Here is a 14,247-nt window from a genome sequence, read left to right as displayed (position 1 = left end):
TTGTATGTCATTAAATGCTTAAGAGCTACAAGGTGCCATAAATGCTTGAAGGTAGACTGTACTATAAAATCTTGGGAACCAATGGAACAAGGTAGAGAGAGTTGACCTGTTTGGCAGCTGGAGTCAGTGACCCCCATTTGAAAACTGGAGTTAGAAGAATAATTCAAAAAACTATAAAAAAAAGATTTAAAAACGAAGACCAATTGAAAGGTTGCTAAGAATAGGCCATTCTAAAGTTAACCTAAAGGTGAACCACCCTTTTAACACTGGGCCACATGTATGGAAAAAGTCCAACTGCCTTTCAGTTTAATTCCACCATACTGACAGTCTTATCTATGGCAGCTAAACTGTTCAAGAAAAGCTACTGGCCATTCCTACTTTATGCACTAATCTTGAGCAAATGATGACATCCCAGCAAACACATATCTATCTATATAGGTGTACATACACAGCTATTAAGGCAGCTTAGGGTACTCACATCTAGATGTGGAAATGTAAAGTTGCTACTTCAGGCTAGCGTGGCATTTCTGCTTCATTTCAGTCAGTTTCCAGTGTCACTTCTTTCTATACTGCCACCATACGCCCTGCCTTATCTGAAGACAGTAACAAACTTGCACGTCATACTAGACAAGGTGTACTACCGGTTGGACCAGTCTCGCTTTCCTCTACTCCTCCTACTATTCAGAAACTTGGGCTCAGCACCAGGTAGAACCACCCTGTCGTTTCTGACGTCAGCTTGTTCCTTGTACTTGCCCATCCCATTCTTTAGTCTGTAGGATATTCATTTTGTTGAACTCTTACTGGCGTCTCACTGACTAATAATTATTCAGATTTGTACTTTTTCACCTTAGCAAAACCAAGTAATTTAACAGTAAATAATATAATATAATAATCTGCAGTGGAAAAAGCAAAGATGTACTGCTACTCACTAAAACTGGCGCCTTAATCACGAGTGGTGCAGGGGCACTGGAGACAAGCGGGCTAATTGTATATTTTATTTTTTTTAATTAACAAGTTTGAAGGCTTACAATATTTTCTTTCTTCCTAGTACACTCAGTTACTGATCCTGCAGCATGTCTTCTTAACAGTCTGCTGTCCTGCCCCCTCTGCATTGTGATTAATTATACTGCCAGACCCTGTATGAGTAACATGCTGCACACTTTCTCAGTATAAATGGAACTGCTTGCTCCCCCTTCTGTCCGTACAACGCTCAGTTGTGTACGCTCTGAGTTTGGGTTTGTGTGGAGAGGCCCCCCTTAGGTGCAGGATAATAATACTAAGGCCAGCCCTGCCCGTCGTCAATGGGTTCTGTAAGCAATCAGCTACAACCGGAGCACGACGACACTGGGTCTGAGGGCGGAGCTATCTGTCTTGCTTGGCGTTTCATTGGCAGGAAATCTGTCACCTTGCACAGGAAGTCATTTGTAGAGGTGCAGAGACTACGAAGAGATTCTCCACATAGCTGTCAGGTACTGAAATCCAAGTTTTATTTATTATTTTAGCCCACCCTTGGGAGAAACATTATATACATTTATATAGGTAACTACATATGTAGTAAGGGTAACTCCAGCACACCCAGTGACACCCCATTCCTTTCCCAGACTAACCACAATAATCTTAAAATGGTTTAAACAATAAGATCCCTTTTATTAAGTGATTAAACAAATGGATGAGAATATAAATGACAATATTAATGCAACAGTATATTATAGAACAGTAACACCACTACTATATAGAATGTACAATAAAAGATGTAAACCAGTAATATTCTACTAACTCCTTAAACTTAACTCCCATGTCACAGCCCCAAATGATTTGTGCACCTTGTGTAGCAGATCTCATAAAAGATAAAAGCAGCTCTGTCTTCAGCTGTAATCAACTGGGCCTCTGTGCAGTCTTCCAGCCTGGGACTCTCACCAAACAGCTGGACAGCTTCCCCCTGATCCCTTTCTGGCTAACACTGAAAACAGCTCTTTTACAGGTGCTAGTCCAAAGCTGGGATAGCAGGGTCATCTTCTCCATATAGAAGGCTTCCCTTGGGCTTCCCAGGATCTCTGCAAGCGGCTTGTTCTCCCTCTGGCAGCTCTTTCACCCAAAGCAGGTACAGGAAGTACTCAGCAATTAGAAGTTTCCTTCTCCCACATTTTGCTCCCCTTTTTATAGTAGTCTGTGAGGGTAGCCTTTAGAAAGTTTTATGTGGTGAGCTGCTGTTCATGTTTCTCGGTTTAATTAGGGGTGTTAACAATAGTATCTTTAGCAGTTGTAACATAGTAAGTTAGGGTGAAAAAAGTTTCACCTTTTATGTCTATAGCAATGCTGTCCAACTTCTGTGGTACCAAGGGCCAGATTTTTTCTGGCCTACATGGTGGAGGGCTGATAATGGGAGCCAGTTTGAAGGAAAGGCTAAGTCACTTTGGGGTGCCAAAATGTTAGGCACCCCCAAGTCACTTAAATCGCTTACCTTTTACCCCAGGCTGGTTAAGAGAGAACAGCACCAGCCCGGGGTAGCTGCGAGCGCTTCCATCCTGTTTTGCGTGCCTGCTCATGCGCAGTAGAGTAAAAGAAGGAATCGCTCGCTCAAGGTACCCCGGGCTGGTGCTGTTTTTTCCTAACAAGGGCACCAGCCGGGGTAAAAGTTAAGCGATTTAAGTCACTTGGGGGTGCCTAACATTTTGGCACCCCAAAGTGACTTAGCCTTTCCTTCTCCTTTAAACTGCAACCGCTTCAAACCACACCCATGTTATCACAAGATCTTTTAAAGGAGAAGGAAAGGCTAGTAAAGAGTTAATGTCAAGCTGCAGGCATACCTTCAGTTGTCTCAATGGTGCCCTTAAGTCTCCCCAAATTTCACCTGTTCAGAAGATCTGAAGCCAAACAGGAAGAAAAAACGCTGAACTGTGTAAAGAAAGTTCCCATAATGCCTCACTCCTGCACAACCATGCAGACCAAGTGAACATGCTCAGTTAGTAAGACTATGAGTCAGCTTCCTGCTGATTGGCTCAGATCCACATTCCTAAGGGTGGGGAGTGAGTTCTTATTATTCTTGAGGGAGGGGGGAGCAGGAAAGAGCAGAGAACAGAAAGCTGCGTGTCTCTGGCACAGGAATTACAGACACAACTAATCTTTTTTCAGAGAAGTCAGTGCAGCGCTTATGGCTGTATTTACATAGACCTTTCTGATAAAGCTTACTTAGTTTTTACCTTTCTTTCTCCTTTAAAGGGACAGTAACACCAAAAAAGCGTATAAAAGTAATTACTATTTAATGTAATGCTGCCCTGTACTGGTACAACTGGTGTGTTTTCTTTAGAAAGACTACTATAGTTTATATAATAAAGCTTCTGTGTAGCCACGGGGGCAGCCATTTACAGGAGAAAAGGCACAGGTTACTTAGCAGATAACAGATAAAACCCCATTATATTCTACAAAGCTTATCTGTTATCTGCTATGTGCCTGTGCCTTTTCTCCTTTTTCCCAGCATCAATGGCTGCCCCCGTGTTGACATAGCAGCTCATTTATATAAACTATAGTAGCGTTTCTGTTGCAAACTTACCAGTTTTACCAGCGCAGGGCAACTATACATTATATTTTAATTACTTTAAAACACTTCCATTTTTTGGTGTTACTGTTCCTTTAAGACAATACCCACATTAATGGTGGTTGCGCAGCAAACCCCCAAATGGATGATACTCACTGCAGGGGTATCACCCTTCATTCATATGTGAATGATATTATATTATATTATGACATAGGGGTATGTTTACTAAGATTGGAGATAAATATCACTGGTGATGTTGCTTATAGCAATCCATCAGTAATTAGATTTGAACAATCACCTACAAGTTAGAAACCAAAAGCAAAGCTCTGATTGGTTGCTACGGGCAACATCACTGGTGATATTTATCTCCAGTCTTAGTAAACATGCCCTATACTGTTTAATCCATATGACTCCTCCCCTGTGGATAGCACACCAACCCCCAGCACATAATTACACACCTTAGAGACAGTATCATGACTATTTCTAAATGCTAACAAACTCCCAGAACCTACCCCTACCAGGTTCACCTCCCACAGGCAGCATAGGACAGGCAGAGTTTGGCACACACAGAGAGGGTAGGGCAGACCGAGTATGGCACACACAGGCAGCATAAGGCAGGCAGAGTATGACACATATTCTCCCTGCACTACCCTGCATGTGTGTGCCATACTCTGCCTGCCCTACCCTGCCTGTGTGTGCCATACCCTGCCTGCCCTACCCTGCATGTGTGTGCCATACACACAGGCAGCATAGGGCAGGGAGTACATACAGTGACACAATGCTGGCACTGCTCCTACAGTCTGAGGTGAGAACAGGTGAAGAATGTACAATATCTAGTAGAATTAAGTGTGGAACAACAGCATTTAAACCCCAGCATTTAAACCCTTGAGGGTATTACAGTCACAGACATCCAATCACAATGGTTCCATTGAACTTATTCAGTCAGGTAAGCTTAGGTAAGCAGGCACAACAGCCAGACAGGTGGGGGGGGGGGGGGGCGCGAGCCACCAGTTGGACTGCACGGGTCTATAGGAAACCTGCCTAAGAAAGCAAAAAGCACCTTATGAAGCCTCTCACATTTTCCTCAGTGGGGGGTAAAATCCTTCCTAACTCTGATATATCAGACCAGTCTCTGGATCAACTTGCACTAAGAGCTTTTTCCAATAATCCTATATTTCCATAGTTGCTAAAAAGCCCTCCAGCCCCTTCCTGAAGCCATCTAATGTATCTGCCAACACAAGTGATTCAGGGAAAGAATTCCACAACTTCTTTCTCACTGTAAAAAACCCTTACCAAATATTTAGATGAAACCTCCTTCCAATTGAAAAGGATGCCCTTGCATCTGTTTGAAGGACATAGGAGAGATTATTATATGATTCCCTTATATATCTATACATAGTTTTTGTACCCCTCTTAAGCATCTCTTGTCCAGTGTAAACAGACCCAACCAGCTTAGTTGTTTTTTTTTGGACCAAAACTGCACAGCATATTCTGGATTGGACTTTACCAGCGCTCTGTAAAGTGGAAGAATGACTCTCTCCTCCTGTGAATCTGTGCCCCTTTTAATACAGCTCAGAACCTTGTTTGTCATTGCAGCTGCTGCCTGGCATTGCTTGCTACAGCCAAGTTTATTATCTACAAGGACTCCAAGGTCCTTCTCCATTATGGATTTGCCTAGTGCAGTCACATTAAAGGTATAAGTGTCTTGCATATTTTTACATCCCTGGTGCATGACCTTACATTTATTGACCTTGAATCCCATCTGCCACTTAGCTGCTCAAATTGCAAGTTTGTCAAGATCCTGCTTCAATGATACCACATCCTGGATGGAATTAATTGGGCTGCAGAGTTTTTTGTCATCTGCAAACACTTCCAAAAATTACTTCCAATACTCTCCCCTAAGTCATTAATAAGCAAGTTAAATGAAAGTAGACCTAATACAGAACCCTGTGGGACCCCACTAAAAAACCTTACTTCAAGTAGAGAATGTACCATTGACAACTACCCTCTGTACCCAATCCTGTAGCCAATTTCCTCTCCACATACAAACAACTTTTTTTTAAGACCAACAGACTTTAGCTTAAAAAGCAGTCATTTGTTGGCACTGTATCAAACTCTTTGGCAAAATCCAAATAGATCACATCTACTGCAACCACATGGTTCACCTTATTACGAGCCTTATGGTAACAATCAATCAAATTTGTCTGACATAACCTATTGCCATGCTGAATACTGCTAATAATGCCATAATAATGCCATATTTTGAATGTGATCCTTTAACAAGCCTTCAAATAAATTGCCCACCACAGATGTTAAAGTTACTTGCCTATAATTGCCAGGCTGAGTTTGTAATTCCTTTTTAAATATAGGAATTACATCAGCTCTACTCTAATCCATAGGTTCTATATCAGATGAAAGCATATCTGAAAAAATCAGAAATAAAGGCTTGGCTAAAACTAAACTAAACTCTCTTGGTACCTGAAGGTGCATTTCATCTGGCCCTAGTGCTTTGTTCATATTATCTAGTATAAATACATTTAAAGCAACTGGACTTGTTTAGTAATCATTGAAGACGTTTCACTACTCATCCGAGCAGCTTCTTCAGTTCAACTGACTGGTATGGGAAGTCCTCAGCATATATACTCTTCCACTAATCCAATCACAATGGCACTTTGTAACTCTTCAGAAAGGTGACATCTGAAACTCACAGAGGTGTGAATGCTGTGGAGTTACTTTGAAAGGATTACCAAAGTATCATGCAACTCTTCAAACAGGTGTTACTTTTTGGAGTTGCATGAATGGATGTGTGAAGAGTTCTGAAACTGCCGGGGTACAGATGTTAGAACAGCATTGTATGTAGCAGACAGATGGTGTCGAAGTCCCCCGCCTCTGTTAAGGGATGGTTTCTCCACTTTGACATGAATGGCCTCTTTTACACCTCTTTCAAACCAGCGGTCTTCTTTGTCCAAAATTCGGACGTTGCTGTTTTCAAAGGAGTGTTCCTTGTCTTTTAGGTGTAGAAATACAGTGTTCGCCCTCCTATGCTGAGCCATTCGCTTGGAGAGCAGTTGCTTTGTCTCACCAATGTAAAGGTCGGTGCACTCCTCGCTACACTGGACTGCGTATACAACATTGCTTTGTTTTTCCTTTGGTGTTGGATCCTTTGGGTGTACAAGTTTTTGTCTCAGTGTGTTGCTAGGTTTGAAAAACACAGGGATGTGGTGTTTGTTGAAAATTCTCCTGAGTTTCTCCGACACTCCTGCTACATATGGGATGACTATATTGCGCCTTCTCTCTGCCTCAGGACGGTTATTCCTTTTGGTGTTCCTGTTGGGCTTAGTTGCTCCTGTTTTGACAAAGGCCCAGTCTGGGTAGCCACAAGCTTTCAGTGCTCCTCTGAGATGTTTACATTCCTTGTCCTTGGACTCTGTATCAGTTGTCACACTTTCCGCCCTGTGGTGTAGAGTTCTAATGACACCCAGTTTGTGTTCCAGCGGATGGTGGGAATCGAACAACAGATATTGATCCGTGTGAGTTGGTTTCCTGTATACTTCTGTTTTCAAGATACCCCCCTCTTGAATGGATATCAAACAGTCCAAAAAAGCAAGTTTGTTCTCATGGACATCCTCCCTTGTGAACTTGATATTGTTGTCCACTGAGTTAATGTGTTCTGAAAAGGCCGCCACTTCGTTGGATCTGATTTTAACCCATGTGTCATCTACATACCTGAACCAGTGACTTGGTGAAGAAGAAGCTGCTCGGATGAGTAGTGAAACGTCTTCAATGATTACTAAACAAGTCCAGTTGCTTTAAATTTATTTATACTAGATATACCATGACCTGGATGAATGAAAATCTTCATAGACATTTTGTACATATTAATTTAGTGTAGAACTTTATGCACCATATCCTGCGTCAACTACTGACTAGATTGAACTAAGCCATCAGTGTTCATATCAGTTGGGTCTGGAAACTCGGACTCCTCTACTGTATACACTGAAGAAAATAACTGGTTGCCTTTTCTGAATAAGATTCTCTGAGGCTTAAACTCTAGGCTACAGCAAACTGCTTCTTCTCCTGAGGAGCTAGATCAAATGTTGGATGGAACGCTGTACCTAACATACAGAAGTTTAGTGTAAGTCAGATATAGTGGCACGGATCAAAAAATAATGAGACTGATAAAAAAATCTGATGTGTAAACTACATGGAAGATTTGCCATCAGATATGAAACGCCTGTGTTGTGATAAAGTCTGACCCACAAAATCTGATCAAACTGTAGTTTAGGCCAAAGTCACACTTATGCTAACTGGTCATAGTAAAAACTAACGTTGCATCTCGCCCAGCATACAATTTTGCTCTTATTTAACATAATGGCACTCTGCAGGTAGGGACAGAAATGATGTCAATTTTGGCGTGGCTAGGTGATGTGCTAGACTTAAATCATAAGCAAAGTGAAATCCACTGGGGTGGCCAATGTGTTAGGCACTCCAGAGTAAATATAATGCAAATCTTAGCTGTGGCAGTCTAGGGTATGCTGCCCTACTCACCCCTCTGAAGAGCTTAAATTCAGATTTAAAATTTGGCATTTCAGCTCTTGTTGAAGTTACCAGGAGCAACTTTTTGCTGCCTCTGGAGGAGAGTTGCCTCTTTTTAAGTGACTGGCAAATTGGCAATCACCTTGTCATGGCCCCTGTAATGACATCACGCAACCCTAGCTATATGTCTGTTTTAAATGCTTTTACAGGAGAACTAAACCCTATTTACAAATTAGGCTTATCTTGTTGCCCCTTGTTTGAAGAGCTATTTACCATTAGGTTTCCTGTATCAGTCCTTCTGTTCCAGTAAACAAAAATCAAAGTAAAAAATATTGTACACCACTATGATAGAATCCAGCTTCCTCTTGCCAAAGAAAATAGCGAGAAGAGGGCGCACGCATGTGCAAATCCCCCAAGCCCTGCGCATGTGTACATAGGTCGTTGATGTTTAATCACATGCATATAGTGAACATTATAGCTGACCTCTCCCTCTCTTCTCCCTTAATACTGTGCACCAATCGAAGTGATTTCATTGTGTTTCCATAGCAATGCGATCACTTATACATATGCAGATTTTATTTAAACAAATTACTTTAGTTCTTTAATTCATGTAACATTGGTGGCAGGTACACATTAAGCTACTTGTGATAAATATATTGAATAATGCACTTGCTATTGTAAAAATATATAAGTCACGAGGAGTTCCATGATCCAGGTCATGGAACTCTAAGGTGACTTCTAATATTTTAATTTTATAACAGGGGGGACATTGGGGCCGATTCACTAAAGTGCGATAAAACGTGTGCTATTTATAGCGTGCGTTAAAAATTTTATCGCGTCTTAATTTCCACAACTTTTTGCTCGATTCACTATAAGCATACTTGCACTATTTTATGCGCGGTATTTCATGCGATATTTTTGTCGCGATAAATAGCGTGCACGGTATTTTTCTTATGCACGCTATTTATCGTATACGCTAATTGTCCCGACATTACGCACGCGACAATCGGCAGCATAAAACTGGCGACATTTTCCCCTGGGAGACCACAGAGTGCTAGAGAGGTGCCGTATAAATGTTTATTTGCAAAAAAAACCCCCAAAAACCAATAAAAATTATTATTATCACACTCGGCAGAAAATACGCCACGTACTAATTTTGAAAGATCCCCGAAACGGCAAAAATGTTGTGCGAGCAAAAAAATTGTTGCCCGCGACTATTATTTTTTGAAGCCTGTGTCAATTTTTGGACGTCCGGGGAATTTTCGCGTGGCAAATTTTTTTTATGTGTTTTGCCATTGGCGGATTGTTTTGCGAAACGCATGAAAAAATTTGCTGCGGAAAAATTTGCCGCGCGTCCAAAGATTCGCTGCGAATCCATGCCTGGCGAAACACTTGTAGCCACATATAAATAGTCGCGCAAATGAACGCACGCCATGTTAGCCATACACGCCTATACTTTCGTAAAAATTACTGTATTAAAAATGACCATTTCCCTGCAAACTGGCGGCTGCGTCGCTCTAGGGGAAACACATACTTGAATAAATAGCACTGCAAAGTCCATATTTTATTGGCAAAAGCTCATTTACTGTACTTTTCTATAATTATTATACCTAGTAATGTATTTTGTGCGACTAAATATTTACCACTATTGTACTGTAAATTTTGGCGACTAAATATTTACCACTATTGTACTGTAAATTTTGGCGACTAAATAGTTACCACTATTGTACTGTATATTTTGGCGCTAATTATCGCGACATATTTAACGCAAAAAAGCGTGCGATAATTTTTATCGCACTTTAGTGAATCAGGTCCATTATTTATTATGCAGATTTCAGACATGTGACTCATCACTAAGCACTGATTATAACGGATTACATCATTAAGGACCATTTATAAGGAAATAATTTACATGATATTAATAGTTTAGGCTCTTGTGTATTAAAGTAATATTACTGGGGCTATTTCATTGTTTGATTAAATATTGTGTGCCTATGATTTTCAAGCAGAAATGTTGGAGATACTGCAAGAGTTGCTGCGTGCTTCAGAGAAAGCTGCTTGCATTGCTCGTGCTTGTAGGCAGGAGGAAACACTTTTTCAGCTTTTGATAGAAGAAAAGAAAGATGGAGAGAAAAATAAAAAGTTTCTCACTGATTTCAAAACATTAGCTGATGTCTTAGTCCAGGAAGTTATAAGACATGACATGGGTGAAAAGGTAAGGAACATGAATAAATAAGAAAAAACTGGCTCTAAATATTTGTTGTCCATGTGATAAAACTAATTTAGTGCTGATTGTTTTACTACATTGCTAATCTAAAGACAATCCTGAACGCTTCAACAGCTGCAGGAACCTTTGTACTGTATAGGGAATGTACCCAGCCCAGATTTCTAATCTGGGTGCCCCAAGGAAGCCCCCATTCTGCGCCCCCCCTACACCCTACCCCCCACGAGCGTGCATGATCGAACATACAGAGCAGTGGAGAGAGGTCCCCATGGCTCTGTATGGGAGCAAAATTTCGCTGCGGTGGGGTGGCCATAAGTTTGTGCCGCCCTAGGCCTGGGCCTTTTTGGCTTTGCCACAAATCTGGGCCTGAATGTACCAACAGGACCACAATAAAATAGTAAATGCATGCAGATGAGCATCAACATGCAGCACTCTACCAGCATTCTGCGCTTAAGTGTAGTCCTGTCAGTGGTGTCCAGATTTGCCTCAATGCCACTTAATGCCACTTTTGTGAATTGCCCACTCTGTCTAGCACAAACAGGTGAGCTGAGGGCTGTACTTTTTTAAAGAGGCTGCAAATAACACAGACTGCTACCAGTCCCTGTAGTTCATAGTAAGAAGAGCAGTAGTTTATTTTTTGTATTTGTAGCTGATATTACAAGATATTACAAATACCTTTACTGTTGAACTGTGGTAAAATAAAGACAATGAAAGCTCTTTTTAATTTATTGTTGCGTTGCTGTTTAAAGCTAAATCCCCCCAATATATAGGTACATAGAAGATGTAAATCTACACTCCCCAGCTTTTGTTTGTTATGGTGCTTATTATTAGGGAAATAACAGATGGCACCCTTTGTCCCAATTTTCCCATTATTACACCTATCACTGCTTGTAAAGTTTCTTATAATTATTGTTAATACAGCATTCCTAGTATTTGTTTAGAAAATTCACTCTTACAATTATTCAGTTTCCAGGTCTGGAAAAAAACATTGCTGGAGAAGAATCAAATACTTTTACAAATGAGCTTGGTAAGTTATTGATGGATTTATACTTTATAGCAAAGACAATCTTTAAAAGAGCAAGTTACTGAGGTTTTTGTGCAAGCAGTTGGTGCTGTTTTACTTTGGGCTTAAAGTGAACCCTATCTATAAAAATTTGTCCCAACTACATTTTGTTTACAATATAAAATATATTCTGTATACAAAAAAAATAATCCCCAGTACACAAAATGAATGTTTGGTCATATACATTGGTATAAAATCTACAAAAGACACATTTCTAGTGAAGAATGAGAACAAAAGCAGTTTAGTACACAAAAGGATATTATTATATTACAAACTCCATTCTGTAAATTTACTTACAGAATGAATTATGTAAAACAAAACTTCGATAAAATATATAATGTTGTAACTGACTAGCACAGTGCTGTCTAACTGGTGGCCTGTGGCCCCCCACCTTTCTGACTACTGTGACTGCTTACCTTTGTGTAAGCTATAAATGGTATCCGTACTAGGATTAACTGGCTTACAGTCTGAGTCTGAAGTGTAAACAACTGTTTACACTTCAGACTCAGACTGTAAGCCCCATATTGTTCACCTCAGACCTCACACCTCAGACCTCAGCATTTTGTCACTGTATGTACTGGCTGCCCTATGTTGCCTGTGTGTATGGCACACAAAAGCGGCATAGGGCAGGCAGAGTATGGCACACACAGGCAGCGTAGGACAGACAGAGCATGTCACACACAGGCATTACTCTGCCTGCCTTATGCTGCCTGCATGCTATACTCTGCCAGTGTGTGCCATACACTGCCTTATGCTGCCCGTGTGTGCCATACTCTGCCTGCCCTATGCTGCCTGTGTGTGCCATACTTTGTCTGCCCTATGCTTCCTGTGTACCATACTCTGCCTGCCCTATGCTGCCTGCGGGAGGTGAACCTGGTAGGGGTTTGTTCTGGAAGTTTGTGAGAATTTGTAAATAGTCATTATATGGTCTCTAAGTTATGTAATTATGTGCTGGGGGTTGCTGTGATATCCACAGGGGAGGCGGAAGCATATGGATTTGGGGGGTATGTATTAATATGACATAATATAATTCTTTCACATATGAATGAAGGGTGATATCCCTACAGTGAGCACCAACCATTTGGATTTTTGCTGCGCTACCTCCATTAGTGTGGGTATGGTCTTAAAAGCTCTATAGATAACATGGGTGTAGTTTAAAGTGGGTGTGTTTTAAAAAAAAAGGGAGTGGTCAAAACTGGCTTCCATCATCGGCCCTCCACCATGTAGGCCAGAAGAATTCCAGCCCTTGGTACCACAGAAGTTGGGCAGCACTGGACTAGCATATTCCAAGCTAGATTTTCATGACTTAATAGATGATTTCAACAGAAAGCAAGATTTTATAGCACAGAATTCATTCTATTGACAAAATGAATACTCTGTTTCACAAAACAGATAAAATATCCATTCTGTGAAACAGCACTGTCAGTCAAATTCCTGGACCAATAAGAAGCAAGCATATGCATTATCCAGCAAAATTTGCAGGTTTTAACTGAGGTCCATTTACTTGGGTTTTTTTTAACTTTTAACTTTTTTATTGAGAACGACAAGTTACATAGCATTTTCATGGTAACTGAAGTTTGTATAAGTACATCAATAAATGGTCTTCCCACTGTTTTAATTGGTCTATAAGTGTTGCCCCCCCCCCCATACTATACTTCTATACTTATAGAAACAATGTAACTCAGTATATAGTAACATAGTAAGTTAGGTTGAAAAAAGACTTACGCCCATCACTTTCAACCACAATGCCTATGTATAACCTGCCTAACTTCTAGTTGAGCCAGAGGAAGGTCCCTGTGTCCCTGGATCAACTTGTACTAAGAGCTATCTCCCATAACCCCTTATTCCCTCACTTGCTAAAAAGCCATCCAGCCCCTTCTTAAAGCTATATAATGTATCAGCCAGTACGACCGATTCTGGGAGGGAAGTCCACAACTTCACAGCTCTCACAGTGAAGAAACCTTTCCGAATATTTAAATGGAACCTCCCTTCTTCTAAATGGAGTGGGTGCCCTCGTGTCCGTTGGAAGGACCTACTGGTAAATAAAGCATTAGAAACGTTATTATATGATCCCCCTATATATTTATACATAGTTATCATGTCACCTCTTAAGCGCCTCTTCTCCAGTGTAAACAGACCCAACTTGGCCAGTCTTTCTTCATAATTGAGACTTTCCATACCCTTTACCAGCTAAGTTGCCCTTCTCTGGACCCTCTCTATTTCAATAATGTCCTGTTTGAGCACTGGAGACTAAAACTGAACAGCATATTCTAGATGGGGCCTTACCAGCGCTCTGTAAAGGGGAAGAATAACACGCTCCTCCCGTGAATCTATACCCCTTTTAATACAGCTCAAACCTTGTTTGGCATTGCTTGCTACAGCCAAGTTTATTATCTACAAGGACTCCAAGGTACTTCTCCATTATGGATTTGCCTAGTGCAGTCCAATTAAGGGTATGTGGCTTTCATATTTTTACATCCCAGGTGCATGACCTTACATTTATCAACATTAAATCTCATCTGTCACTTAGCCGCCCAGATTGCCAGTTGGTCAAGATCCTGCTGCAAGGATGCCACATCCTGGATAGAATTGACTGGTCTGCAGAGTTTTGTGTCATCTGCAAACACTGATACATTGCTTATAATACCCTCCCCTAAGTCATTTATGAACAAGTTAAACAAAAGTGGACCCAGTGCAGAACCCTGAGGGACCCCACTGAGAACCTTACTCCATGTAGAGAATGTACCATTAACAACCACCCTCTGTACCCGATCCTGTAGCCAGTTTTCTATCCACGTGCAAATGACTTTACTAAGACCAACAGACCTTAGTTTAGAAAGCAGTTGTTTGTGGGGAACGGTATCAAATGCTTTGGCAAAATCCAAATAG

At 41.0% G+C, this 14,247-nt stretch overlaps 2 protein-coding genes across 8 annotated transcripts in view; one reads left to right on the top strand and one right to left on the bottom strand.

Moving 5' to 3' along the window:
- Positions 1-645, bottom strand: part of mfsd6 (major facilitator superfamily domain containing 6) — a 102,030-nt gene extending 101,385 nt beyond the window's left edge. For 2 of the 3 annotated variants that reach the window (XM_002941594.5, XM_004917293.4), the window contains exon 1: positions 479-645. The gene's annotated coding sequence lies outside the window, so the exon portion shown is untranslated. The remainder of the gene's footprint in view (positions 1-478) is intronic. The other variant, XM_012969218.3, reaches the window with a different exon arrangement.
- A 660-nt stretch (positions 646-1,305) lies between these two features.
- inpp1 (inositol polyphosphate-1-phosphatase) overlaps positions 1,306-14,247 on the top strand; it is a 38,431-nt gene continuing 25,489 nt past the window's right edge. The window contains exons 1-4 of one of the 5 annotated variants that reach the window (XM_012967974.3): positions 1,306-1,469; positions 1,982-2,101; positions 10,081-10,286; positions 11,262-11,322. In XM_012967974.3, coding sequence (XP_012823428.2) covers positions 10,083-10,286; positions 11,262-11,322 — 265 coding nt within the window. In that variant the 5' untranslated portion in view covers positions 1,306-1,469; positions 1,982-2,101; positions 10,081-10,082. 5 annotated transcript variants of the gene reach the window in all.

The sequence above is a fragment of the Xenopus tropicalis genome, chromosome 9, assembly GCF_000004195.4.
Source record: "Xenopus tropicalis strain Nigerian chromosome 9, UCB_Xtro_10.0, whole genome shotgun sequence".
In the NCBI taxonomy this organism is placed as follows: Eukaryota; Metazoa; Chordata; class Amphibia; order Anura; family Pipidae; genus Xenopus; species Xenopus tropicalis.
Note: the sequence above shows the minus strand (reverse complement) of the source record. Positions and strands in the feature narration are given on the sequence as shown.